Source organism: Thunnus thynnus, chromosome 8, assembly GCF_963924715.1.
Source record: "Thunnus thynnus chromosome 8, fThuThy2.1, whole genome shotgun sequence".
Classification (NCBI taxonomy): domain Eukaryota; kingdom Metazoa; phylum Chordata; class Actinopteri; order Scombriformes; family Scombridae; genus Thunnus; species Thunnus thynnus.
This window is the reverse complement of record NC_089524.1, coordinates 8422258-8449520: the sequence shown is the minus strand read 5'-3', so window position 1 is coordinate 8449520 and position 27263 is coordinate 8422258. Positions and strand designations below refer to the sequence as shown.

Sequence of the window (27263 nt, the reverse complement as noted above, 5' to 3'; positions counted from 1 at the left end):
AGCATTTTCTGGGTTTGCTCCAAGTCACACTTTCCCAAAATAGTCACAGAGAGGTGTCCAGAGGCATACTGATCAGCTGCACAAAGCACCTCATCTGGCTCTTTTCAGCATGAAGGAGCGGGGCACAGGAAGGAAACAAGGAGCTACGACACTAACATTGAGCACTTGTGCCTGCAGTCTTATTCTTACAGTCTTTACCCAAAACTCATAGCTAAAGGTGAGGACTGGATCATACAGGACATCAGCTTAAGGTTCAGCTCCATTTTCCCCACAATGGTCTGATACGGTGTCTGCATTACTGAATCACTGTGCCAATCTGCCTGCCAATTTCATGTTCTATTTTACCATCACCTCCCCCCAGGATACTTAAACTTCCTCATGTGGGTCAGCAATTTAGAGGACAATCCAAAATGTCACAAAACTAAACATAAACAGGCTGTTTTTAACTGTTTTAACAAAGAGGTAATGCTGGCATTTTCCTGTAGAGGTACAGTCATTATTTGCTTGACTGCAATAGGTCGCTTTTCAGAAACAACATGAGTTGTTTCAGGCTTTTTGAACAAATGCTGTCTTTTTTGTGATGACAGTTTTCAGATGAAAGTGTCATCACAGTAGCCCTAATCTTAAAGGGGACGTATCATCATATCATTTCCAGGTCTATATTTTTCATTTGTGGCACTGCTGGAATTTCTTTGTGTGATTTACACACACTGGCCCTTTATGCAGCCCCTCAGTTCAGCCTCTGTCTGAAACAGGCCATTTTAGCTCCTGTCTCTTTAAGGTCCCCTCCCCATGAGCCCACTCTGTTCTGATTGGCTAGCTTCCGAAAGCTGCGTCTTGGCCAACTTCTGGCAGCCCGGGAGGCTACATCAGTAAGCAGTAGTAGGATTTCACTTCTTTTTCTAGTTCTTTACTCAGAATGGAAACTTCTCAAATACATCTATACATTTTTGAGCCGGAATCCAATCTGAAATATGTGTATGGACAATGTCAACAACTTTAGCAAGAAAGGCTAACAACGGTGGGCTGTTTGTGGCTATGTGCAAACAATCTGATGTCATCCTGAGGAGGAAGTAGAGGTAATTTTGCAAACAAAGCGTTCAGAGAAGGCTGGCTTTTGGAGCATTTCTACATACAATCAACTCAAGTTTTGGACCTTTGACCCTGTTTAACATAGACATCTGACATTATAATGGTATAAAAATAACAGAAAATCACAACAAGCATGATATGTCCTCTTTCACACACAGTTCCTTCAAATAAAACCATAGCTTTCAGTCAAACTTTCAAGAATTTTCTTCATGATCTTCATGATATTGATCCTCAGGCCCGTCCAGTGTCTGCTCGTCCCACTATGGCTGCCCTGCTGGAGAAGATGCCCCCTGACTACACCCTGGCAACCTGCCCTGAGAAACCATCCGATGACACCATCAAAGTAAGACCTGTCGTACCACAGAAACCTGAAGACATCACCTCCAAGATGCCTGCCGATTGGAGGCAACAGCTGCTCAGGCACATAGAGGCCAAACGCTTGGACAGGGTACGTCAATGTGATGCAGACACATGGAAGAGGGAGATGCACACACACACATTCGGAGGCCCTCCCAATCTGTATCTGTCTAAGTCTGTGTTGTAAAGTTGACAAGATATGTGTCTGGCTGCATGTGTGTCCACTCCACACTGTCGCTCTGTCAGCCTGACCTACTGCACACTCACTACTGTGGATATGTGCTGAAGAAACCACATGTCCTGAGATGCAGTGCCACACAACTTGTAATGTGACAAGTCATTTGATCTTGTGTTGAGTCTTAAAATCTTTTTTTCAAACAAGTGAAAAGTCAGTGAGGTTACATCTAGCGGTGTTATTTTAAAGATGGTTGCTGTAAGTACTAAACAGCCTGTGAATACAGTTGTATTATGTCTTTGGAGTAGCTTTCCAAAGTCTGAGAAAATAACCCTGATGATGTAATGTTTTTTTTTTTTTAAAGAGAGCCTATGTTATTACACTGGGAGTGTTGAGTTTGAAGATGTAGATGTTTATCATGCAGGAAGGGTCTAATGAAACTAGAGTGGCATTACAGAAATTTTAGAGTCCCAATGATGTTTGAGCTTGACCCATACCATTCAATAAAAGTCAGGATATTTAGTCATTTACTGCTTCAAATTTGACCATTAAAAATCAATCAATCCCTCAACAGTCCCTCTTTAAAATGTTATTTTGAGAGACTGCACTCATTCACATTTTCATTTGTTTAAAAAAACCACAAGATCTTCAGAATTAACACAATCACTTTTTAAAGACAAGACTATTTTTCAGGGTAGTGTAATTATACAGAAACTATGTATCAACACTGATATAGAGTATCAATTTTATCCCTTATAAAGTCCTTAAAGTGGAAACACAGCCTCTAACACAAATTAAATTACTTTAATCAAACTAAATGCATGTTTTCCATACGGCCAGTTTGGTCTAATTTTTTGAACATGAGCAATGTTACAAAGGAAAAGACCTTAGTGCAGGGAGATGTTTTCAGTTAGGGATTGGGCTTCTTTAAATGATCATACATACAATATTACTTACTAACTGATGTGAGCACTAGTATACTAATTTATTAACTAATGGAATGACTTTATCCACCAGTTGTTGCTTGTATAACACAATGTTCACTTTGTGTATTGACCAATCACTAGCTAACATTTCTCTGTGCTTTCAGCAACTCTGCACTGTTGTTGTTGTTGTTATTGTTGTTGTTGTTGTTGTTGTTTTATCAGTGTTATTGTTGTTTGTTTGTTTGTGGAGCTCACAGTGTGTTGTCGCCACGCTACAGCCCGCTGTGCAGGCTCCCCTTCCCCTCCCCTCATTCACCCATGTCATGTGATGTTGTCTTCTCCAATCAGAGTGGTGTCCTAAAGCACAACACGCTCACGCTGGGCATGCTCTGTCAGGGCGGGGGTCATGGCCAGGGGCAAAGCAGCACTTTGAACTTTAACCTTTACAATAACACTAAGCATGAGCCCCCTGCTGGCCGCTGGCTGCCACTACCTCCTCCTCCGTCTGCTAACACTGTGAGTATCCCACTGAGAACAATGAACCCCTGGTACTCCACACATAGCTGCCACTGCCTCTTCACCCAACTACAGCTACCATGAACTATTATTTAACTGTGTGACATATTACTAATCATAATTTAGATTATTATAACTATCTTGTCTACCATCTCAAGCTGTGAGTATCAATGAACTGGGGGTGATATATTATTTTTTGGTGTTCCAAATATTCTCGGAGTGGCTGAAAATCACATGTGTGTATAAATCGGTAATTTGGTGAATTGGTACTTCAAGAGTTTGAATTCAGCTATTAGACACTTCCAACTTTTCAAGGTTGCCAAAACAACAGAGACTAAACAAGAGCTGCAACAATTAGTCCATTAATCGATTGGTTGACCAAAAGACACTTAGTAGCCCACTATTTTGATAATCATTTAATTGAGACATTTTTAAAAGAAAAAAAAAAATGCAGAAATTCTCTGGTTCCAGCTTTTTAAAAGTGAATATTTTCTGGCTTCTTTATTTTTCTATGATTGTTAACTGATTGTCTTTGGGTTGTGGACTGTTGGTTGAGACAAAACAGGAGATTTTACGTTGCACCTTGGGCTTTGAGAAACAGTGATTAACATTTTTTGTAATTTTATAGACCAAATAACTAATCGATTAATCATGAAAGTATCAGCAGATAATGATAATAATTGTTAGTTGTTGCCCTCAACTTAATCCGCTCAACAAACAGGCATCTGTCCTCTCGATCCTAAAGTATACTGCATTATGTCAATCTACATGCAGATCTTTGTTGTCTAACACACAAAGCGGTGGGTCTACACCACTGTAAACTATTTGTAGAGCTTACTGTAAGGTGAGCTGAGTTGCTGTCAAAAACCATAATTTTTTATGATTTATTCTCTGTCTTTACTATCTGATACTTGTACACTTGGTATAAACAAAAAAGTCACAATTTCAGACACACAATTTTGTACTTCTCTTGCAGAAGGTAATTTCTATTCAGATGCAATATTTATCACCTTTAACCGCAAGCCCATGTTGACCGGTGGTATCACTGCATGCTGTACTACTTTATTTCATTAAGAAGGGTAATCTATTAACTGAGGTGGTACAACCCTATTCATACTTAAAAATATAACAAAATCTCATATAACATTGATTTAAACCTGTCTGAAACTCAGGCAGACAAAGGTTGACATACGTCTACATGTACATACAAGTATGTTATGAAAGTTAAATGTTCATTCTCAGTAATTGTTAATTGGTCTGTCTCTGTCTTTGTTTCTGTCTCCCTCTCAGACCCCCTCCCAGCAGGCTGCCATGCTGGACAATGACCAGGAGGGGGTGTCAGGGAGCAATCAGTGGGCTCCCTACTCACTTGGCAGAAGGGATGTCCCACCTGACAACCTCATGAAAAAGGTGAGAGCTGCTGTGTAATCAGTGTACCTTTCAATCAAACTCCACCAAGAGAGTAAGGAAGGACACTGCTCATATACATATTTGTTATAAATGCAGATGAATAAACATCTTAACACCATACAATATCTCCACTTACCTAATTCCCCCTCCTCTTTCCTCAGGGTGGCCACCCCCATAACCCATCTCACCAATCACACAATACCATGATCGTCACTTCTTCTTCCTCCTCCTCGGCCACGACCCCTCATCGTGTGGTCGGTCAGCAGGTCTACGATGGCGGGATGATGAACAAGGGCCAATACCAGCCAGGGATGCCCCTATCAGTCGTTCCCTCTGGGGGGCAATATCAAGGCACCATGTCTCAAGGTAAAAGTAAATTAAAAAACTGTTCATTTGTAGCCTGTACAGATTTATTTTGGAGTTAGAAATTAATTGTAAGTAGTTAGACGCATTGAATTATTGGGGTTACAAGCTGTCACTCAATCCTTAACTCCAATCACAATGTGTAAATGGAAACAAGAGTTGTATGCTGGCGTTAAATTGTAATAAAATTATATCCAGGTGTCTACCTTTTTAAACTGAAATATGCTGTTATTTGTACTTTTTGTTTTTCAGTTATTTTCTCTTTTTTTAATCCAGTTCCAGGTAGCATCAAGTCATGTCAAGTTTAGTTTTTATTTTCTAATTTTTACATTTGAAATATGTAGATACACAGTAGTAGAATAATAGTGTGATAGTAGTTGGGAGAAAAAGTCAGAAAGTGTTTGTACCTTGTGTAACAAATCAGCAGCCTACACATTAATCAGTTACACGAAGTTTTATTTATTTAGTGTTAAATGCTACCAGTTTCTTTGTTTTTTCCATCCAGCCCTTCCCCCTCCTGGCCAGGGCTACCCAAGTGCCGGCATGACCATGGGCCTGTCCTCATCCGGGAACCAATCCCAGTATAACCCTCATACCTCCCACAACCCCCATCAGCCTGCCACCAACCCCCAGTACCACGGCAACCAGGGCATGGTCCATAACAATCAGGTTGTTATGACCACTCACACCAACCCGCGGCCTCAGAGCGCACGCTGCCTGTTGCAGACTAAAGGCCAGAAGAGCACGGATGGTTTCCAAGAACAGGTATCTGACCGTCTGTCTGTTTGTCTGAGGCAACACATGTCTCACTATCTTGGGGGTCTATTTAGAAAATGCGCTATGCTCAAACAACAGTTACATACTGTATGTAATAAATAGGTTAGAAAGGGTTTTGTGGTCTTTTGAGTAGCAACACAAGTAAAAGTGAATGGTTTGATAAGCTAAATCTGTTCCTAAATGTAGGTAACTGTGACAAAGTAAACTGATTTTGGCTTTCTTTGTTGCTATTGTCATTGTTGGCTTTGTCAGCTAACAGGCAACAAATTTGGCAAAGACAGTAGTGGTTAACATCTACATGTTACAACTAGCCAACAGGATAACAGAATATGATTGTTACCTGATCAAATACGTAGGAAAACATGATTCTATTCAAGGAAACAAAATATACTGATAACCACTACATCCATGTGTGATTTTACAAGCCTAGCAGTGACAGGTTGTGCAGAAACAGGTCTAGAAAAAGCCACGGAGGTGTAGTTCTAAATGTGAGATATTTCACAGATGGAGAGTTTAGGTGGGAACATGAAGTCATTTGCAGCACTCAGATTGGCTCATCATCAGCTGATCTTCCTCAGGGTTTTGTTTTTGCCCTTCCAAATATGAGAAGCATTTCATTATGTCAAACTCTGACAAGAGTATTTGTGGCTCAGTTTGGAGGACCTCCAATATAGCTGCCAGAGCGTGTCACACATGACATGAAAGCCCCGTTACTGTTGTGTATGTAATCTATGCTCATGTAGAGACTGCTATGATCTTTAGATTTCACTTTCACTTGTCTTTCTTTCTTTCTCTCTCTCTTTCTTTTCTCTCTGTGTGTCTCTCCTCTCTCTTTCTAGTTGTGTGTGAGAATAGAGAAGAACCCCGGTCTTGGTTTCAGTATCTCTGGTGGCATCAGTGGCCAGGGGAACCCCTTCAAACCCTCCGACATGGTACGACCCGACCTGGCCTGCCAGCCAATCACAGCCTCCCCAGCTTTACCTCAGAGTTGCCATGGAAACTGCTGCTCGTTACCGCAGTGTTTCGTTTATCGGCCTGTCTGTCTGTCTGTGGGGTAGTAGTTGACTTGGTTAACTTTGAGTCACTTTGAGTCTGTGATGTTACATTAAAAAATACTGGGAAATAGCAGATTAATTAAGGATTTACGTATTTGAAATGGTAAGAAGCAGGAGTTGTTTATGGATTTAGTTTCCTTTGCACTTCACTTAAATACCTAAGACTCATGTATCTGGGTTATTTGTAAAGTATATCTAAATTAAATCTCCTGAAATACTCAAAACCCTTGGGTTTGGCAGTTAGGACTGATAATACAAGACGCCTTTTTGATATAGACATTTATGTAGTAAATAGTAATAGTAAATAGTTTAGTTTATGTGTTTATTTGATCTTAAAAGAGTCCTTATCACTGGCAGGTTGGTTGGAAAATGAAGTTAAATCAACAAACTTGAATATTTCCATATTTTGAAAACATATTTGTGCCCACATGCATACATGATGTCTAATTACAAGATATGCCAAACTCTTTTATCATTTCTACTTCTCAGTTTGACTGATTCTGTCAGAGTGCCTGTAACTGAGAGCCTGTTGGGGTTGCAGATCCCCCAGGCCTCCAGCACATGGCAGTCTGTCCTAGAAACATGCTGCTATAGTCAGTCTAAAGGAGCACGGCTGCTCATGGAGCTCTCACAGCTATTTTAGGAAGGCTGCTTAGTTCTGGGACATCGTGGGTGATTTTAGATGTTCAACGCTTTGATCTAGGGATGGGAAGTATGACAGATTTTACTGACTGTTATTCAGATGTTGAGTAACTGAGGAGACAGCTGTTCTATAAATAGAAAGCCTGTAAGAAGAGTCCTTTAAAACATTCAGCCTCTGCACAGCCCATGTGACACAATGGTGAATTAATTTAAGTCGGGGGTGGGTACTGATAATACAGGAACTGTCAATTCATCATTTCACTTAAGTTTTGAGTAGACAACTAGTGTTTAAGTTGCTGACTCGTACAGTTATTTAATCTTTCCCATCTCTGTGTCTATCCATAACGCTTCCACCAGCTGCAGTTTGTCCATTATTAATGCTATGTTGCACAGGCAGCAATTGGTACCAATGAAGATGAGCAGTTTCTCAAGTGATTCTACTAAATATTTTGTCAAAACTGCCTTTTCTTATTCATAAAGCATGATCTTTAGATGAGTAATTATAGTATACACACAGTAAATTTATACAGCATATAGACGATAGGAGACTTGAAGTACAGGTATAGACAGATATAAAAATATTTATCTGTGTTAACAGGGGTGGATGGATAGTGTATAATGTGTTGTAATATTTCACTTTAAAGTAAAATGTTGACATTCACTATACATACTGCAGCTTCCCATGAGCTCAGTGAATGGTAAACAATGATGGTAATTGTCAATCACCTGCTAAGCCTCTAGGTATCGGCAGTGATGTCAGTTGACGTCATCAACTGTTCATTTTTCACTGAGTCATGGAAGTGTGTATGGTTCAAATGTAAAATGTGATATATACATTTTAATGTATAGGTTTGCTCACCTTAGAGCCCGCCCACAGGGTCTAATGGTGGTTATCTGTCACCAGGATGCAACTTTCTGCTTTCTTTACTCCAAGTTTCCTTTTTTGAAACTCCTTTTCTTATTATAGTTCTGTTGTTTCCTACCCTATGAACATTTCCTCTTTGATCCACACGTGAGGCATCTTGCTGAAGCAGTTAAATGTTGTTTTCATGATTTAATGATCAATGGTAGTCAACTCAGGGCTGATCTGTCAGCAGTTTTAGCTCTAACAAGCTTTTGATTTTGTTTCAATTGTTTATTCTGACCTAATTATGAGAGCTCCTGTAGGTTTTTTTTTCCTTTTATCACCAAAAGCTTCATTAGTGACTATTTTAGTCTTTATAGGCAAGTATACATATATTGGTTTTATTTTCTTTTAATGTAATTAAGGGCAAACTTAAGGCTAAATTGAGCGAGAGTTTAAATAGTTAAAAAGGACTGTGTATCAAAACAGCTTGACTGATAAATTATACATCTATGGTTTTGATCCCTTGAGCCTACTACAGCCACAACTGTTCCACAGGATTGTGGCTCCCTCTATTGGTCATCTTGTTGCTTGCACCCAGTTGGTTACAGTTAATTCAGTGGGGACTAATTCCACTGATTTATCTGGGCTAGAGTGGCATACTTGTTTCCCAGATGATTCAGTGAGTTTTATATTTGTAAAACACTCTCATGTGCAAATTGGCGTCAAAAGTGCCAGTTTGAATTTTAAGGCCTGTTTTGTCTATCCAAACTGAAACAAAAGATGCCGCCCTCTTCATGTTTTCTTGACCTCAAAAGTGTTTTTGAGGAAAAATCTTCTTAATATAATAGCTTAATCTCTAGATTCTGTAAATGTACCAGTACCCTTTTATTTTGTCTCTAAAAAGCATGATGATCTAATCTAACTATGTATATCCTGTGCAGAATAATCTTCTGCACCGAAACCCTTTTATATTTAATCAAATACTGTAGTTGAAAGTTCCCAAAAATTGCTTGTGAGAACAGAGTTTTCTAACCTCGATGAATCAGATTTCTTAATGTCTTAAAATCATTTGTAAAACCCATCTGACATCATTATCAGGTTGCTAAAAAAAAGAAAGAAATGACAATGATATTCTCCTGAGTTTGATTTAAAAGACTAACTGTGACACTTTTAAGCCACTGGGTCAACTTCACTTCTGGCTAATTAGGATTCAATGAATGGAGACAGGACTCAGTTCCTGTATTGACAGAAGTTAGATCCCAGGCTTTGATGTATTAGCCTCTCAGGCTTGGTTTAAGAACAGAAGACAGGGATTTTGGGAGCAGAACATGGATTTTCAGTCACATCTGGGTTGTGAAAATCCAATTTTCTGTTCCTAGTGTTGCTAGATATGCTGTGCTTGCACATTGAGCTGCTTTTGATAACAAACATATGTATCAACTGTCATCTCTCTGAGAATATTGTATGTGTGTTATCCCTGAGCTGCAAAACCCTCATCCTCAATATTGACCACTAACATTGTAGAAACTTGTTCATTTAGATTGTCTAGATTAACAATAATACAATTACTTAATCTTGTTAAAAATGTGCTCATGCTTTGGCATAATTTGCAGATTTTTTTTTTTCAAATTTACTGAAAAGGTACATTTTAAAGATGGAAGGTTTTTGTACGGCACTGCAGCTTTGTGTGCAACTGCTTTATAGTCTGTAAATGTTTGATTGTTGTGACTAACGCTAACCAATTTCAGCTGCTAACAAATACATTTGTAATGTACAGTGAGCTCCATATGTGACCTGACAGGGACATGTCATAGGTTTCAGTGCTTGAGATGTCAGGGGATCATTACAAAGTGCTAAAATTATCCAAATAACATTTTATGAAGTTGTTTTTTTTTACTATGTTGCCATATATGAAATGGCATAATTGAATCTGTAAATATGACAAACCCAGGGAAAAATACCCTCTTATTTCTTATCTAATTATGAGGCTCACTGTATAAATGTTATTGTGTATAGTAGCTTAACTAATACCTCTAACATATGCACTTCTATGCAATATACCTGTATGTGTCTGTTCCTGCATTCACTCATAGCCTATAGTATGTTGGTGCCACTGCACTATCACTACTACATCGTATTGTTCTTTATTAACCGGTGTCACTTCTGTGTGGCACATCTGTCTGTTATGCTCACTATTGTGTGTTCAACACGTGCGCAACCTGTTGAAACATGTTGAGCTGTTACAGATGCATTGTCCTACACTTTCTGTGTTCAAAAACATCTTTCAGCTCTCTGTGAAAAGATGTTGGTGTTTTTACAATCTCTGCCTTGGGTTGTTGAGGGAAAATATGGGGGATGAAATATCTTCTGCCCCTCCTGCTACCTACTTCTTTCCCCTAGTCAGTACCCATTCCACACCTATTCCTCTTCCCCTATTCTTTATATATATTTACTGTTTATCTATTTTCCTATTTTTATGTCTAATTGTCACCAAGTCTTTATCTGTATAATTAGGTGATAAACCATTTTGGCATGTATAATCTGTCTTTTTGGGAGGAATGTATCATTCAGCTTCTGTAGATTTTAAGATAGATGCTGAATAAAAACTAGTCTGTTCAATGTAAACTCAAGTACTTTGAATAACTAGAGTTCAATAATTATGTATGACTTGCAATTTTGTTGTCAAAGGTATATTTGCATGCCTTCCCAAATTCAGAACAAAGAGAATGCATTTTTTTAACTGCCCTTAAACTTTTGGCAGAAATGTGATTTTCTGGGGGGGTGGATATTGAGATGAGAATGAGAAAGGCAAAGATTCTAAACCATCGTGTCCCTGTGTTGTCCTAACGGTGTATCATTTTGACTTATAGGGTATCTTTGTTACTAGGGTACAGCATGACGGGCCCGCCGCCTCTGCTCTGCAGCCTGGAGACAAGATACTGCAGGTAACACCCTCTCACTCATCATCAGATGGGCCAGAAACAGCCACACCTTTACCCCCCTTTCCTCCCTACCTTTCCCCTATTTTTTAAACAAGGAGGCAGGGCATTTAGCAGGACAAAGGAGGAAGTCATAAACACTTTACCTGCCATGTAAAGTAACATTTTATTACATAGGCTATCCAACAGCAGCAAACAATCATTGATAAGCCGTAACCCTCCCACTGGTGTTAGCTCACATGGAGTTTATATTAGGGTTCAAGTCTGTATCAGACTTCAGCATTTTCCTGCCTGTATATTCTGCCTCTGTGTGTGTATCTTTTGGTCTAGAAATCTGGCATGACCCCCCCAAAAGCCCCCCCACCAACCTTTCACCCATCTTTCGTCTTTAGCTAATGACAACCAAGAACTTTTGAGGTCACAGATTACAGCTGGATTTGAGTGGCCTAACAGTTTATACTGTTGAAAACCTGAGTGAAGGAAGGTTGTGAAGGCCATTACATAAGATATCGGTGCTGAATTTAAATGAGGCTACGTCATCATGCAGTATTGGTTGTAACTGCCATAGGTCTGCAGTGATGACACAAAATCCAGCAGAGCTCAATTTCTTATATTTCCATGTCAGTTAGCTCAGTTTCTAATGAAAACAGGTATAAAGCCACACTGTTTTTGTGCTATTCAAGATTTACATTCTTTCACTGCATAATTGGTCTTAAAATGCAGTCACTTTGGATAAGATTTAGGCTTGAACACTGTGGATTTTTCTAAAAGGTAACAGAATAATAGCTCAACCACACTGGAAAAAGACAATGTTGTGATGTGTCAGCCTACCCTCTGAGAACGACTGTTATTGGTAATTTGCCATGAAAGCAGATTGTGTGTGCGAAAGTAAACAGAATGTAATTCGCCAAATTATGTGGTTTATCAGATGACTAGACTATTTGTCTTTTTTATAAGTTGTGAGAAAGCAAACTTGAGTGCTTATGAGTACACATGGTCGCATTATAAGGTTGATGCTGCAACAATTTATGTTTACACCCTGCAGGGATATTACTTCACAGGGAGCAACAATAGACACAAATATTGGAATATTTTGTAAATCAGTCAAAATTGAAACAAAATACGCTCAACTGGAATAGTACAAACCTCACCCTCTTACTGTGCTACATGCATTAGTATATTTATTGTAGCCATTATTTCAAAGTCGTGTAGCTATTTGCTAGTTTTGCCCAAAAGAAAAGTGTGAGGATTGCACCATGTAGTCATAATTAGTGCTTTACCATGAACCCCTTCATGTTTCCCTCCCTTCTCTCCTTCCCTTTCGTCTTTTCTCCACAGATGTACAGTTTAGCTGGATTAACTCATCTAAAAAGCCCTTTTTTGTCTTTACCCCTTCTCTTTCTACAGCATGACTGTGTAGCTCCTCCTCTTCTCTCTCTTTTCCCCAACAGTGATGTGTTTCTGAGATAATGATGGCAGTGACCCTCCATCCCTCCACAAACACACACACACACACAAACACACACACACAAACACACACACATACACACATATACATATGTATGGAAAAACTGCACACACACACACATGCTGTTGACTGTGCTGCATGTTTGCCTTGCAGGCTAACGGACATAGTTTTTTACACATGGAGCACGAGACAGCCGTCTCTCTGCTGAAGAGTTTCCAGTGGACGGTGGACTTGGTGGTTCTGAGAGACAGCAGCACGTGCTAGAAATAGTTTTATAACAAACAAACAAATAAACACAACATCGTTTCTCTTCTCTGCTCATCGCCATCCCACGCCACACCACCTGCCCTCCGCTGGAGGCTTGTGGACCTGAAAAATGAGCCGCCTTTTTTACCTTTTTAGGGGAATACACAGACATTTTTTTGCCTATTGCTGGACCAAAGGCAAATACTAGTGCCAAATGTACCATAGGAAACATATCGGCTCTTCTGTCTACCGGCGGTCGGGGACCTGATCGACGGTTGGACAGACCACAAGAGGACTCTACCCTTTGAGTCCCTACAGGGCTGCTGCAGTTTGGATTTTGTGGTTGGTTTGTTAATTAGGCAGTCATCTGATTGGCCAGTCTGAGTAGTTTGTTTTGTTGGTTAGTTAGAGTTCTGGGGTATTTTTGCTTTTCTCCACTGCCTTGTATTTTGCTGTCCATGGTAGATTTTTAATGATTTTCCTGGTGTAGCACATGGTTCACTTTCCATGTTCTTCACTGTTCTTTTTTTCTTTTTTTTTCTCTGCAGTATTGTATTCTGTTCAATTCTTTTGTCTTATGTTTTCTTCTGTTCTCCTCTTTCTTTCACTGTTTTGTGCTTTGTTCTGTTCTGCTGTCGTCTGTTCTGTTCTGCAGGTATTATTGCCTCCAGTGTACAGAAATTGAAATCTTAAGACTTTCTGCCTTGTGTACATATATAGAGCTGCAGCCTCCTAGAGCTGCACTCTCCTTGGGGCCTGGACAGACAGCTCTAAAAGTTTGATTAATATTATTATTGTTGATAAACCACATTCTCAATTCTCTCATATGAACATACAGGGATTCTCCAAATGGACAATTTTTTAAAGCATATATACCACAATTTTTCTGTGTAGAAAACAGTTTTCATACTCCATCTCTGCTACTTGTTTTCTGTTTTAAAAAAAACTGTTTGCTTGCACAGCTGTGCTGAAAAGAGCTAAAGCAATATTTCCGAGGTTCTGCCCATTGAGCTTTTCAGCAGAGCCTAACTTGTCCTGCAGTGCCATCTAATGAGCAACTCATGCTAATGTTTACACACACACACACACACATACACACACACACACACACATACACACACACACACACACATACATACACACACTGCCATACACAACAGGCAAACACACACCCACACACACACACACACACAGACTCATGTACACTCATACACAACACATATACAATGGTGTGCTCTATGCAGCATTGCATATCTATATTCTAACCTCATCTTTGACTTCAAATGTTATTATAAAACCAGACATACTGACACACACGCGCGCACACACACACATGCACACACACACACTGTAACACTATCTATAACATTTGTGCCACATTTCGAGAGTTTGAAGTGTTTTCTACAATTGTCTCAGCAATGTCACGTCCCTTTCTAGCTGTTTGAGTTGTATGGTAAATGCACAGCATGCTTTCATATCGTTGGTCACTGTCAGCCAGCCATTTTCTGTTGGCTTCTAGAGGCCTGTACTCTCTAGAAGACTCTAGATGTATTATACCACTGATTTACAGTGAGACTGATGTTCTATACTTGGTGCCATATAGACCCTCTGACCCTCCCTGGTTGTATTTACACAGGCCCAAAACATCAGAGCTTCACCTCACTGTGGCCCAGATCATATCTGTCCACAGTGAGAGCAGCTGCATGGCTTTAGTGAGTAGGGAAACTGTTTCAATTGTTGGCTCAGCATCAAATCCAGAGCATCCGCTCTGCTGAAGTGCCCTGACCTCTGGCCTCCCTGTGCAAAGCAGCAAGTGAAAAGAGAATTTCCTCAGCAGAATCAATAAGGTATAACACACACCGTTAGTCTTTCTTAACGGGTAAATCGGCCTTGAATCGGATTTTACCTTTTTAGACAATCAGGGAAAGATCTGATCTCTATGACAAAGACTTTAGCTTCACTTGAAATCTCAGTGTAACTTTTGTAACCTGAGAAGATGCAAATTGACACTAGGTGTACATGGAAATTTAGATGTGCCAACTTTGTTGGTGAATGTTGAAAATTATATGTGGATTGGGTCAGGTGTTGTTTGCAATTTGACATTTATAAAACAGGGAAACCAAGTTATGTCAACTCAGATTAAAAACTGAGACTGTGTGAGAGGTTTCTGGCCAAAGGTGAAGCCATGGCAGTGTGGTCTTATATAAAATCTGACCTGCATGGTCACGCTTCAGAAATTGTATTAACATGACAGAAGCAACCACAAAAAGAAAAAAAAAAAAGTGAAGAAGTTCATTTTCTGTCTTCGTGTAAATGCAACAAGTGTCCTGAAGGCGTTTCATGGCAGTGAGTTTTGTTCTGTTCTGTGTAACATCTGATGTTTCATCCAGAGCAAAACAACATCCTTCACTGTCCTTTGCTTTTACTTGACGTGACAGTGTCATCCTGTGCCCATTTTGTGTCAAGTCTCCTAATAAGCATCAGAATTTAGTTAATTCAATAAGGGACACAAAATGGCACAGTTAAGTTGTGTGGTTGATCTTAACCACAGGTACCCACCCAACCCTATTTAGAGTTTGAAATATCAAAGATATTGTGATGAGAACAGAGAAAAAAGGTTTGATAATATAATTATTTTTTACTACATGTTTCAGGTAATTCTTTCTAAATATATTGATATACCTTAGCTTTGCTCAAAAATTGTGATATTTTATAATGACACTTATAACAAAGTTATGGATGGAAGTACGCACAGTATGACTTGGAGACCTACACATGTACTATCCAAAACTGTATAAAATGTATTTCTACTGTAATTGTGAATTTGTGTTATACAAATATATATTATATATATATGTATATGACTATAAAAACAGTCATTTTCTATGTGTTTAAACTACATAAGAGCTGAACAAATGCTGAGGACGGTGTCACTGTACATAGCTGTGAATGAAATCCAATTTAAAATGACTCATATTGATTGTGAATGTACTCATGCTTTCTGCAGTACCTACACCTACCCAACTTGAATGCTGCTTCTTCTGTTGTGTGACAAAAAGTACTTTGACCTCCGAAGAGAGAACTGCTGTTGAGTTATAAGTTGGACAAATTTTAGTGACGATTTAACAGAACTATTTATTTCTTTATTTATTTGCACATGCAAGTTGAAATCCTTCCAGTTTTAAGTTTGAGTATTAATGCGGAGAAATGTAATTGCCGAAGTATATATAATATATATCATGTGTTTAGAATGCATTTTGCAGACGCTATCTGTACATACTATTTAAGATACAGTTTTTACAAAAAATAATATATGTATAAAATTGAAAAAATGCTGTGCAGCGATTATACTGAAGCCATTTTGGGCTTTGGGACGTACCATTTTTTCAGTATATAAGAAGTGTTTTGAATAATGTACTAAAGTCTCTATTGTACAAATAATAAAAATGTCACTATTGGTAATCTGGGCTCTTTATAGTGTACTAAGCTCTGTCTGTAGGAGGGAGACCTCTCTCTTTCTGCTAATTAGTGTGATTGCTGCAAGTGGTCTGTTATTACATGTTTTACATTTTGGCTAATAACTCAATGACCGTGAGGCGAAGCAAAACAATATTTGCACCATGTGTTCCTTGAATGAAGCTGATTTGACTGATATAGGCCATACCCATTTGTGCCTGCAAAATTTTTCTGTCATTTTGGATTTTTTGGTGAACACATTTTTTGCTTCTTTTGGCACATATTTCATCTAATCTTCACCAAACTTGGAACATACCATATTTAGATGACCCCGAACAAAACTTCTAAGTTTGTTTATGGGAATCACTTACCATTTGTCTCTTATTGGTTACAAAAATTTTGAAGGCACTTAATGGGCTGTAAATGTTCAATACAAAATTCAATTGCAACCAAGTGTGTAACATTTGATACAACTACCCTGTCATTGAGTAAAACAAGAAAAATTAGCTTTGGGATCAGGGTGATGGTGGGAGTCCTCCTGTGCTGTAAAATTACTAATTTCTATCTCCTTGCTCTGTTTAAGTTATCTGAAATTCGTGGCTCAAGAGCTTGCGGTGTTGAGGCTGAACCCGTTATTACATCAGACCCAACAGGCAAATCAATATGAAGGAAGCTTTAGCATGAGGCCACCGTCACCCAGCGCTACACTGCAAGTAGGTCTATCTGTGGACTCGCAGTACCTACACGACACACCCACTTGGTTAGGTTTAGGCATGAGCTGTGAGACGGTTAGGGTTAGGGGTCAGGAGTGTGTTGTGTAGTAAGGTGGGCTTTTCATGTAGTAGTGGGTGTGTCATGTAGATCTGCACAACTGCAGATAGACCCTTCTCCCACATTGAGTGCATACATAACTTTTGTAGACTGAGTTTGCATTTCAGCCGGATGATGGCCAAAGCAGGATGTGTGCTAAAGCAAAGCTAGCGCCCTCCAGCAACTTTGTTAGGAAACTTAGACATGATCTTACTGTTCTGAAACATCCTTTTGAAATCTCAACTGTGCAACAGCAGGTTCTTCCCTTTCATTCAGGATCAGACTCTGGTTCATAGACAACTGTTGTTTTATGTTTCCAGCAGCAGCCATTAGTCCATGTAAGGATACTGCCTAAGGGCATGTAAATTATTCATTGGCTTGGGGTGAAAGTGGGGGCCACACCTCCAGCCAATTGGAATAGGTAGTCATAGTGAATCTGGGCTGTAAGGAAAGATGGATTTAGAGAAATCTAAACAACTTTTGGTGAATATAATGTCACAGGTATGGTTAAAAAAGCCTAAGCATTTATAAAAAAATGTCCAAAAAGGCCATAATACCAGATCTTTAAGGGCAGCACTCAACAGAGTTGAAGGTGACAAAAACACAGACACATACAGGTGCTCCCAATCTGCTGATTGAGGCTGCAAAAGGCTGTGAGGCTGTTCTTCTGATAAGATGCTCCTCTTTTAGTCCCTTCAAACCTTCAGGTTTTATTCACAGTTCAAAACTGCCTTTGTCTCACAAACACAAACAAACAATACATACAAAAACAACACAACATACTGGCCATACACTGGCACAAACACCCTCCTTGCCACCTCTTCTCCAGCTCCCAACTACTCCATCTCCCTTACAGATTATAAAAATGTCAGAGGTGCAAGCCTTATTTACTCTGCAAAAAAAGACCTGATCATACTGATGTTCTTTTCTGAGTCATGATAGCTCAGGCTTCACACTGCTGTCTAACAAACAGCAGATCATAGGTTTGATCCCCCCTGTGGGAATCTTTAATCTTGGTAGAATCATAATTCAGACTCCAGCAATTTTTACATAATGCAGTGTGATTGCTTTAAGAATTTTCTTGTTTTATTCATGTGTTTTTATAACTGTATAAAGAAAGAAAGATGTAAGGAGAAAATAAATGAGACAAAAGATGGAAGGGTGAGACAAAGAATGAAAAAAGAAATTAGAGGATGTAAAAGAGAGAGATTAAAGAAATTGTGCAAATAAATTGAAAAGGCAGAAATGAAGGAAAAGAGGAAGAAAAGAGAAAATGGAAATAAACAGGTAAAAGGAAGAGAAAGGGGTGAAGGAGGGGAGCAAGAAGAGAGAAAAACAATGAAAAAAGAAAAATGGATAAGTGATAGAGAGAAAAAGAGACAGAAATGAAGCAAGAGATATAGGAAGGGAGGGATGAAGATCATCTCAGCAGGTCTGTGGGAGATTTGAGTTTCCTCTGTGGATTAAATTCAGCTGAGGCTCTCATCATCTCAGCAGATGCTCCTTTGTCTCTTCATCCATTAGTCTAACAGCCAGACTCTTCTTCATCCCTCTTTATCCATCCATCCATCTCACCTATTCTTTACATTTATCTGAGCTGTGGATCACAGAGGGACAGCTGAGTTTGTCTAGCTGCCTCACAGTTTCTCCATCAAGGTAGAAAATCATGTCAGTAATTGTATTTCCGAATCTTGAGCTCAAAGAAACACTTTGGTCCATTATGATAAGCATGCAAAAAAAGTCCTACTTGATTTTGCATACAAGACTTGCAAGTGAAAAATTTGATCAATTATTAATTGGTGATAATTACTTGTGGACATTTTCTGTAAATTGAGCTGGAGCTTCCTCATGTGTGCACAAAACCCTAAACCAGTGATAATATGTATATGGACAGCTAGAAAATAACACAAACTATGACTATTTTTTGCTTGATCGATTACTAAGCATGTGTGAAAATGAAATTGCTTTTTTTCGCTTTAAACATATATATGTCAAACATACAAAACACAACAATCAAAAAGCAAAAACACTGAATAAAACAAACAAAAAACCCAAAGTAAAAGAAGAAAACTATTATATATATATATTGAAATGCAAATGTAAATTTTTCCATAGATAAGGAGCTTGAAAGTCCTTTTAGCCATTGATTCAAAAATGATTAGTACTTATTTTATAGATAATTAAGTAAATGTTGATATACAATGTTAATACTATACTATGAATAATTTTGTGAGAGTGTCATTTTGGCCTGAGGAGAGATGAGTCTCTAAAAACTATAAAAGCCAAAATGTTGACATTTATGTCCAACATTTTCCCATTTAACTTGTACTCTCAGTGTCAGTCTTTCTTCTCAAATTGCCAATATCTATTCTCTTTGGGAGCTAAATTAATTGCAAACATTTAAGTATGTGTAGGCAATAATACCTACAGGTGGTTAAGTCCTATAACATAAAGAACATGGTGGAGGTGAAGAACATCACAACCCGTTATTTTTCTGCATCACCTGTTATCACTTTTAAATATCATGACCACTTACAATTTACTTACCCCTGGCAAAAAGAGAAGTGTCGTCATTCAAATCATCATCCATTTAAAACAAAAAAACATTGTCTGTAGTCAGTTTAACCCCATGGCTAAGGTACACTGTAAGTTACTTCACAGAAATTTACTGTATTATTTTACAGTTTTTTTGTTTTTTCTACATTAAATGTATTAACATTAAATTTTGTACAGAATTATTCAATTGCTTAATGGTCTTGAATGTTAAATTACATTGAATTCTATGTAAAAATACAGAAAATACACATCCTATTACTGAATGTAAAATTAAGGCAACTTTCTGTTTTTTGCAGCAAAATTTTAAATTTAATGTAAAAAAATGCAAAAATAAATAAATAAATAAATAGTTAAAAAAAAATGGTAAAAAGTCTGGCAGCAAAAGTTGCCAAACACTTACCATCAAATAATGGTAAAAAAAAACAACCTTTAGTTATTCTACAGAGAATTAAAAAAACAAAAAAAAAACAAATATTTATCGTAGACATTATCTGCATTTTTACAGTCCAACTGTTGTAAAATAAAAATTTTAAAACATTATAAAATATTGCTAGAATGTTAAACAAATATATAAGTCTGCGCAAAAAAATGAAAAACATTGAAGAAATACCTTAAAATTACCTACTTTAAATAAAGGCTTGTTTTATACAGTATTCTTTTGTAAATTCATAGAATTATCCAATTCATCCTTAAGACTGCCCCACCAAAGCACAGATTTCTGGATGTAAAACACAAAAAATATGTAAGATTATATTCAAATTATCCTCCTTTAACACCCATTAATGGTATCTTGACAGCTTCAGGCTTTTGAATGCAGGACTCTGAGCACTTCTTCTACCACTGCTAATTACTAACCACAGTATATTATCTGTACCACTTTATTGTGGTAGGCCTATATGTATCACTGCATCTTAATAAGGTAGGTATCCATATTATGCTGTCTTTCCTGTCTGTGCTGTACCATTCCCTGATGTACTTCTGGCATCAGTGCCCTCTGTGGAACAACCCTGCTTACTGTGGTACAGGCCGACAATTAACAATAGAGGCTAATAGTACACACAAACACACACACACACATTGATGAAAGCAGAGTGATGTCTCTTTGTTCCCTTTCCTCTTTACTCTGTCTTTCACGCACTGGTTTGGACAAAATGATACTTCTGTGTGCTGACTGACCAACCCACTTACACAATCGTGCATAAATTTCTCCCCACGCTGACTCATATATGCTGGCATCAGTGTGTTTGACCACTTGTGTGCCTGTGTAAGAGATACAGAGAGAGAGTTCTGTAAACCCATCAAAGCAGTCGATAAGCTCTTGTGACCTGATCAATAACAATACCAGAGACTAAGTCCCATGACCTGCATTCAGCTGCTGCCTATGTATGTGTGTGTGTGTGGTGAGTGTGTTTGTGTGTGTGTGTGTCTGTGTGTATGACGCTGATGAAGTGTCCCTACAATTGCTCCAGTGTCCACAGGCAGACACAGACACAGAGTATACTGTGTACAAAATGTCGGACTGACGTGTGTCCTGCAGCAACTTTGCATTTCTAATCATTTCATCTTTTATCAGAATTTATGTTTTCTGACCATGAGACTAATTTATCATAAAATGTCAAATGTGTCAGTGAGACAGAAGAAAGTAAACCCCAGCATTTAGGGAAATCCACTTGTTTGCTGTCTTTTCCAGAGTTGTATGAGAAGATCAATACCAATTTCCTCTCTGTGTGTCCAGTGCACAGATACGGCTGGGATGCATTTAGCTTAGCTTAGCACAAGGACTGGAAGTAGAGGGAAACAGTTAGCCATGCTCCATCAAAGGTATAACAGTCTGACTTCCAACAAATCCAAAGATACCTTACAGTTTAAAGGTTAGGTTAACAATTTTTTAAGTGTGTTTTAAAAGAACAGTCAGGTCGCTATTAACGCTGAAAGAGGTTTTCCTCGCTGTAATCATTCCTCCTGTTCATACTGGCTATTAAAATATCCCCTTAAAATGTAGTTTTATTGTAAGTGATGTGGGCTAAAATCCACAGTGTGTCCACACATTTTGTGCAAAAATGCATTTAAAAGTTTATTTGAAGCAGTCTGAGTTAGTCATATCAAGTGGATATCTGCCACATTTACAGTGCCTTTAGCATAAATTTCCCTCTTTGTGTTTCCTCGGACAGCGTTTCCCTGTTGAGCTGCAGTGGAAGTATAGTAACAAAAAGAGGGACTTTGGCACTAAAAAGACTGTAACGTTGAAAGATTGATTTAACTCATTTTAACAGCTGAAGCTTCATAGTAGTTTTAGATAAACTATTAAATACATTTTTGCACAGGAAGGAGGCTTGTGGATATCGTTCCTCGTCACTCATCACATTATGAAGTTATCTTCTAATGGTCAATATGAACAAAGGAGGAATGATTATAGCAAGAACAACCTATTTCAGTGTTCATTTGGGCGCCTGTACTGTTTTAAGATAAACTTGAAAAATTGTCAACCTGTCCTTTAAGAAGCAGATAGCCGATGCATTGGTGCTGGGTTTTTTTTTCATCCTCTGCAAGCAGCATGTAAGCTATTCAGTTTTGCACACTGCTGAACAAAATCCTGGTGATGCTTGGATGTAGCCCTTGACTAGCTTATTAGCAAATAAGACACAATTATGCAAAGAAGACAGTTTTGGAGTTGTTGGAAGGCACATTTTTTTCATTTTGTGTGTTAAGCTTGGCTAAACACACTGTGGATCTACATCTGTTCTGAATGCACAAAGAAGAAATCACATTAATCTTCTTGACTGTGCGGTGGTAAGATGGCAAACAATGCTTGCAAAATATTAAAATGTTGGTCAAATAATTGCTGGCAGACAAAACATTAAACAAACTTTTACCAGCGTCTCTCAATAGGCCAAATAGTTATTGTTTTTATATGATCTTCTGTAACTTTGATAGATTAGATGTAAATATGGTATGTTAAGAAGTTATTTCGTGTGGGCAATAGCAGCAACATAATAAGCAGCACACTCACATCCTGTGGAAACACAAAAAGATATATTTAAACATGATGACAAATAGTTTCTGTCGTTACATAATGATAGTTGCCCTAAGTATCACTAACAGTCAGTGTGCATGTAATTTGTTAGCAAAGAGCAGCCGATACCAACAAATCATTGTTTTAATGTCAGATTTAGTGACAAATATACAATTTTACAAACAACAGGCAGCAATGTCAAAGTTTCATTAAGTGATTTTAGACTAAAGGGCAGAAAGTCAAGATAAACTTAATCATTTAGCTTATCAAGTTATTATGGAAAATGTGTTGGAAATAAGCTGCCTGCTACATTTAATGTTAGACCTCTTTCTGGCTACTTGTAATTGGGTTCAGTAGTTGTCGCATATTAGCTGAGGTTTGGTCTGTCAATTCCTCAGACATCTGGATCTCTTTGGCTTTGTAAATGTTCAACTTTCTTCATCAGCCACTCGTTTAATTATTGTTTTGTTTTTGCCAGTCTAGATAACCAAAAATGTGGTATTGGCAGTAGCCTCTCACATGATATTCATTATTCATTTAAAATACTATTTGTTTGTCCTCTTTGATATGTCAAAGGCAAAATTATTGTCTGTTCTGTTTATCTTTATTTTTAGGAGCCAATGACTTTCTTGGAAAAGTTTCACCAAACTATGTGTATCTTGAAGTGTTAGCACAAAACACCAGCCCAAATATTTGGGGAGTTTGTTATATTTTCTGCACTAAAAGCAAAGGTTAATGTTGTATACTTCTTTAAAAGGTGTTGTTTTGATTAAACTAGGCCCTGGTACTGTACATGACGTGGATCCAGGCTGAGGGAAAGGGACGAGCCTGGGATAGTGCAGCTTTAATCTACTCTACACAATGTACTGTTTACCATGACAAAGCCACCAAACTCACCCAGAGATGGGCTTGCATGGACTCGCGGTGAGATTACACCTGTGACATTTCAACTGGATTCCTTGAGTGAGTATTTGTAGGCATGAATGTAGACACCATAAATAGACGTCAGCATTCACACTTCATAGAACAACGTACTTGTTATATTTATGTTTATTTTGCTATCATTTTATAGTAATGTCCTATAGGAGCAGTGGAGGGGATGTTACAGCATATACAACTAACTCTAGTGTATAATCACAATCTGTTAACCCAAATAAATCTATACTGAAGAGCTGAGTGGATTAGATGTGGATCCTACAGGCACTGGAATAGACCAGGCTACACAATATAGCTGTTTAACATGACAATGCCAACACACACACACACACACACAAACACACACACACACACAAGCTGCTTATGAAGAGCCTCTCAAACCTGCTTTAATAGTATTTTGAGGTGAGTGCATGAATGTGTGTGTGTGTGTGTGTGTGTGTTTAGAGATTTCCCGTGTGTGAATGTGTGTGTTTTCATCACACAGGACCGCCTAAAGAACCGGTCGGACAGCGTTTTGAGTCACCTGAATGTAGAAATGGAGAACTAGTTTTACACACACACACACCCATACACACACACACACACGCGGAGAGGTGAATTAAAGTGAAAGACAAGGAAACAAACTACACCTCCGGGTTCTAAGTCCACCGTCTGGTGTCAACGGTTGGTTTCTTTTTTACTGCGCCGCTGCCCGCTGGGACGGTTTACTCGGACTTTGTAAAAAAAAAAAAAACATTTTGTTAAAGTTTCTCTGTTTCGCTGAAAAAAGACAGGCTGGTAGACTTGTCGCGGTGTCAGTGTGGTGTCCTAGTTTGGAGGAGGCGGGCTGTCCCGGGACAAACGCACACATCTGTAATAACAGATAACAGACTGTCACACAGACACAAGCCCCGGGGTGGAGGACTGTGAGGGTCACCATGCCTGTGCGACAGAAAGGTAAATTAAATGTTTTTGGGTTTGTTTGTTGTTGTTTTTTTGATAATTCTTCTCATCTCTGTAACATATCTGTGTTTATGTAAAGAAAGAAACATCATCGAAGAAAATCAGTTTTAACTACTCTAAATTGTTCCGTTGATGTGTTGAAGTCTAGTTCAGCGAAGCTTGTCAGTTAACGACTGAACCAAACTTCTCTAAAACACCAGCAATTTAGCGTTAAATTGTTTATTGGTATACGTACAGAACTTGTAGATCATAATTTAAGAGATTTTACAAATTATTCATACCTTGTGGTAAATTCGGTTTACAAGTAATCCACCAAACAGCACTTAAATAACAAAATTATTTTTTTTATCTGCTTTTACTAATTTACACAGTTGCTCGTGCATGTATAAATCAGCTAGAAGAGACATCTTGTGATTTTATTCTACTTATATGGTGCATACATGTAGTGGTGCAACTGAGTCATGCAACATCAACATGCTCTGCCTCATACATATGTGGTTATATACAATATGCTGTAAAATGATAGGCATCATTTTGAATGCCATTTGGTGAGAATGCGACATAAGGCTTAAACTGACACATTTCGTCTTGAGTTTGATGTTGAGCTGTCAGAGCTTCCGGTTTAATCAGCTGTTCAGAGTGCCATTGAGCCTGGAATGCCGCCTGCACCTTTCCATTACACCATAAACTCTGTTGCCCTTATGCTCTTCTGCATCAGAGCGACAGAAACCAGTAGTAATAGTAGTTGTTACCATTTCATACTATGCAGACACATACAGTAACTCATTTACAGCAATATCAATAATTTACAGCATTAACCAGAAGGAGCTACAGTTCCCTTATAATTAAGAAGATTTAAAAATTAATTTAAACTCCCAAGTTTTATTGCATATTATATTGTAGTAATATTACGTCAGGAGCTCAGGGTCATTTGCACCTTGATCCACCTTTCTAAAACAATCGATATTCTTGTAAAGTATTGAGTGAAGACCTTCTATACTTTTAATTTTTAACTGCTGTTAGATTTGCTATTAAACATGACTACAAAACATTGAAACATTCATAAGCTGTGAGAGAAAATGAAAGAAAACATTACTCAGACACTCTTAAGAACAGTTAAACATGTTAAAATCCTAATGACGGATTAATAACACCTGTTTCAACACTCACAATATGGAGTCATATGGTATTAATTTTTGTTTTATAAACGCAGCCCTGCTGAAGACCCTCAGCGTTTTAAACATATTAATCCTCAATTTAAAAAAAAAAGTTTTTTTAATATCCAGTACCTAATCTCATTGCTTTATTTAAGAGTGCCTGGAGATTTTTGTTCTTCCTTCATCTTCCAGAGCAACATGTGGGAAAAAAAGACTTTTGTTGTTTACTTGTATGTGTTGTGTTCAGACGCTCAGCGAGCCCTGGAGCTTCTCCAGCAGTACCGGGCCAAATTAGATCAGAGACAGCAGAGTCAGAACCGGTCCAAACAAGGCCCTGTGGAGGAAGACAGCCAGCTGCAACAGTCTCTGGACAGAGTCATCAATGTTTTCCAGAGCCAGCTCTTCAGCGCCCTGCTTGGTAAGAATCTGTAGATTTTAAAGCCTTTTATTAGCTGACAAGCTCTTTGACTATACAACCATTGTTTGATGGTGAGGATTTTACTATAAGACATAAAAATATTCCTGGGATGAGGTGTTGATTGTATTGCTCACAGTGTGAATATGGGTTAAAGATGTCTCTATAAAAATTAAGCTGTGCTTAAACTATTTACTGTTCTTATAATAAATGCATATCAAAGCAACTTCATCTTCACTCTCATGCCTTCATGCGCATATTTTCCTGCCCTAAGCCGCATTTTATGTTACCATAGATCAAGAATGTAAATCATCATAGTTAAATTAAGGGTCACTTCACCCAAAGAACATATTTTCCGTCTTACCCCATTGATATTCTGCCATACAGAGTTTCAAAAATACAGATAATCCACATATTTTGCTGTAGGCAGTTGTCACTATTTTCTAGAGTAACTGGGACATATAACAGTTTTTCATGTCATTTTTGGATGCATTGGGCATCATAAACTAACTTCCTCTTCTGTATTGGGGAGTTGACAGAAAACTCATGACATTACCACTGGTTTTTGTAATTGAGCTAAAACTGACCCTTTGAATGTGGTTCTTGTGTTGCTCTTTACAACAACAGCAGTGTGTAAAAGGTTAATGTAGGAATGCATGAAGTCAGTAGGAAAACAGACCGTGTGTTTGACACTGTGTATGATGTGTTAAAGACAGGAATGTATGTGTTCATTCATTTTTGTCCAAATGAAGATGAGAAGGTTTGGCTGTATGACAGTAGGTTGCTAGGCCACAAGACAGAAAGCTAAACTGGTCAGAGAAGGAAGAATGTTTGCTTCATGTAACTGGCAGCACTTGTTTTCATGGTGTTGACAAGATGTTTGAGCTGGTTTATCACATGACTGTTCACCAGAAAATGAGGGTCAGAACCCACATATGTAGGCGTGACGTGGCCTGTCACGGAAACACAGATCTCTTTGTAGAAAGCAGGCACAAATATAGAAAATATATAGCATATATACATCCCTTGCAAGAGATAACAGTCTGTGTCTAACTGAGCTTATTTGAGGAAAAACGCCAGGCACATGTGTGTCTGTTTGGTTATGTGCATGACGACAAACTGGTTCTTAGTCCCTGGTCCTACCTGCTTCGCGCCACGCCCACAC

General features: G+C 38.3%; 2 protein-coding genes across 7 annotated transcripts in view; both read left to right on the top strand.

Moving 5' to 3' along the window:
- The window catches only part of lrrc7 (leucine rich repeat containing 7), a 75238-nt gene extending 58963 nt beyond the window's left edge, over positions 1–16275 (top strand). The window contains exons 25-32 of one of the 4 annotated variants that reach the window (XM_067596335.1): positions 1328–1540; positions 2899–3066; positions 4357–4476; positions 4638–4842; positions 5345–5604; positions 6456–6548; positions 11031–11105; positions 12721–16275. In XM_067596335.1, the coding sequence (XP_067452436.1) occupies positions 1328–1540; positions 2899–3066; positions 4357–4476; positions 4638–4842; positions 5345–5604; positions 6456–6548; positions 11031–11105; positions 12721–12831 (1245 nt within the window). In that variant the 3' untranslated portion in view covers positions 12832–16275. Of the gene's footprint in view, positions 1–1327; positions 1541–2898; positions 3067–4356; positions 4477–4637; positions 4843–5344; positions 5605–6455; positions 6549–11030; positions 11106–12506 lie in introns of all 4 variants that reach the window. The other 3 variants (XM_067596338.1, XM_067596336.1, XM_067596337.1) reach the window with 3 other exon arrangements.
- Positions 16276–24246: 7971 nt separating this feature from the next.
- LOC137187451 (discs large homolog 1-like protein) overlaps positions 24247–27263 on the top strand; it is a 118025-nt gene continuing 115008 nt past the window's right edge. For 2 of the 3 annotated variants that reach the window (XM_067596332.1, XM_067596333.1), the window contains exons 1-2: positions 24249–24520; positions 25931–26101. In XM_067596332.1, the coding sequence (XP_067452433.1) occupies positions 24502–24520; positions 25931–26101 (190 nt within the window). In that variant the 5' untranslated portion in view covers positions 24249–24501. Of the gene's footprint in view, positions 24521–25930; positions 26102–27263 lie in introns of all 3 variants that reach the window. The other variant, XM_067596334.1, reaches the window with a different exon arrangement.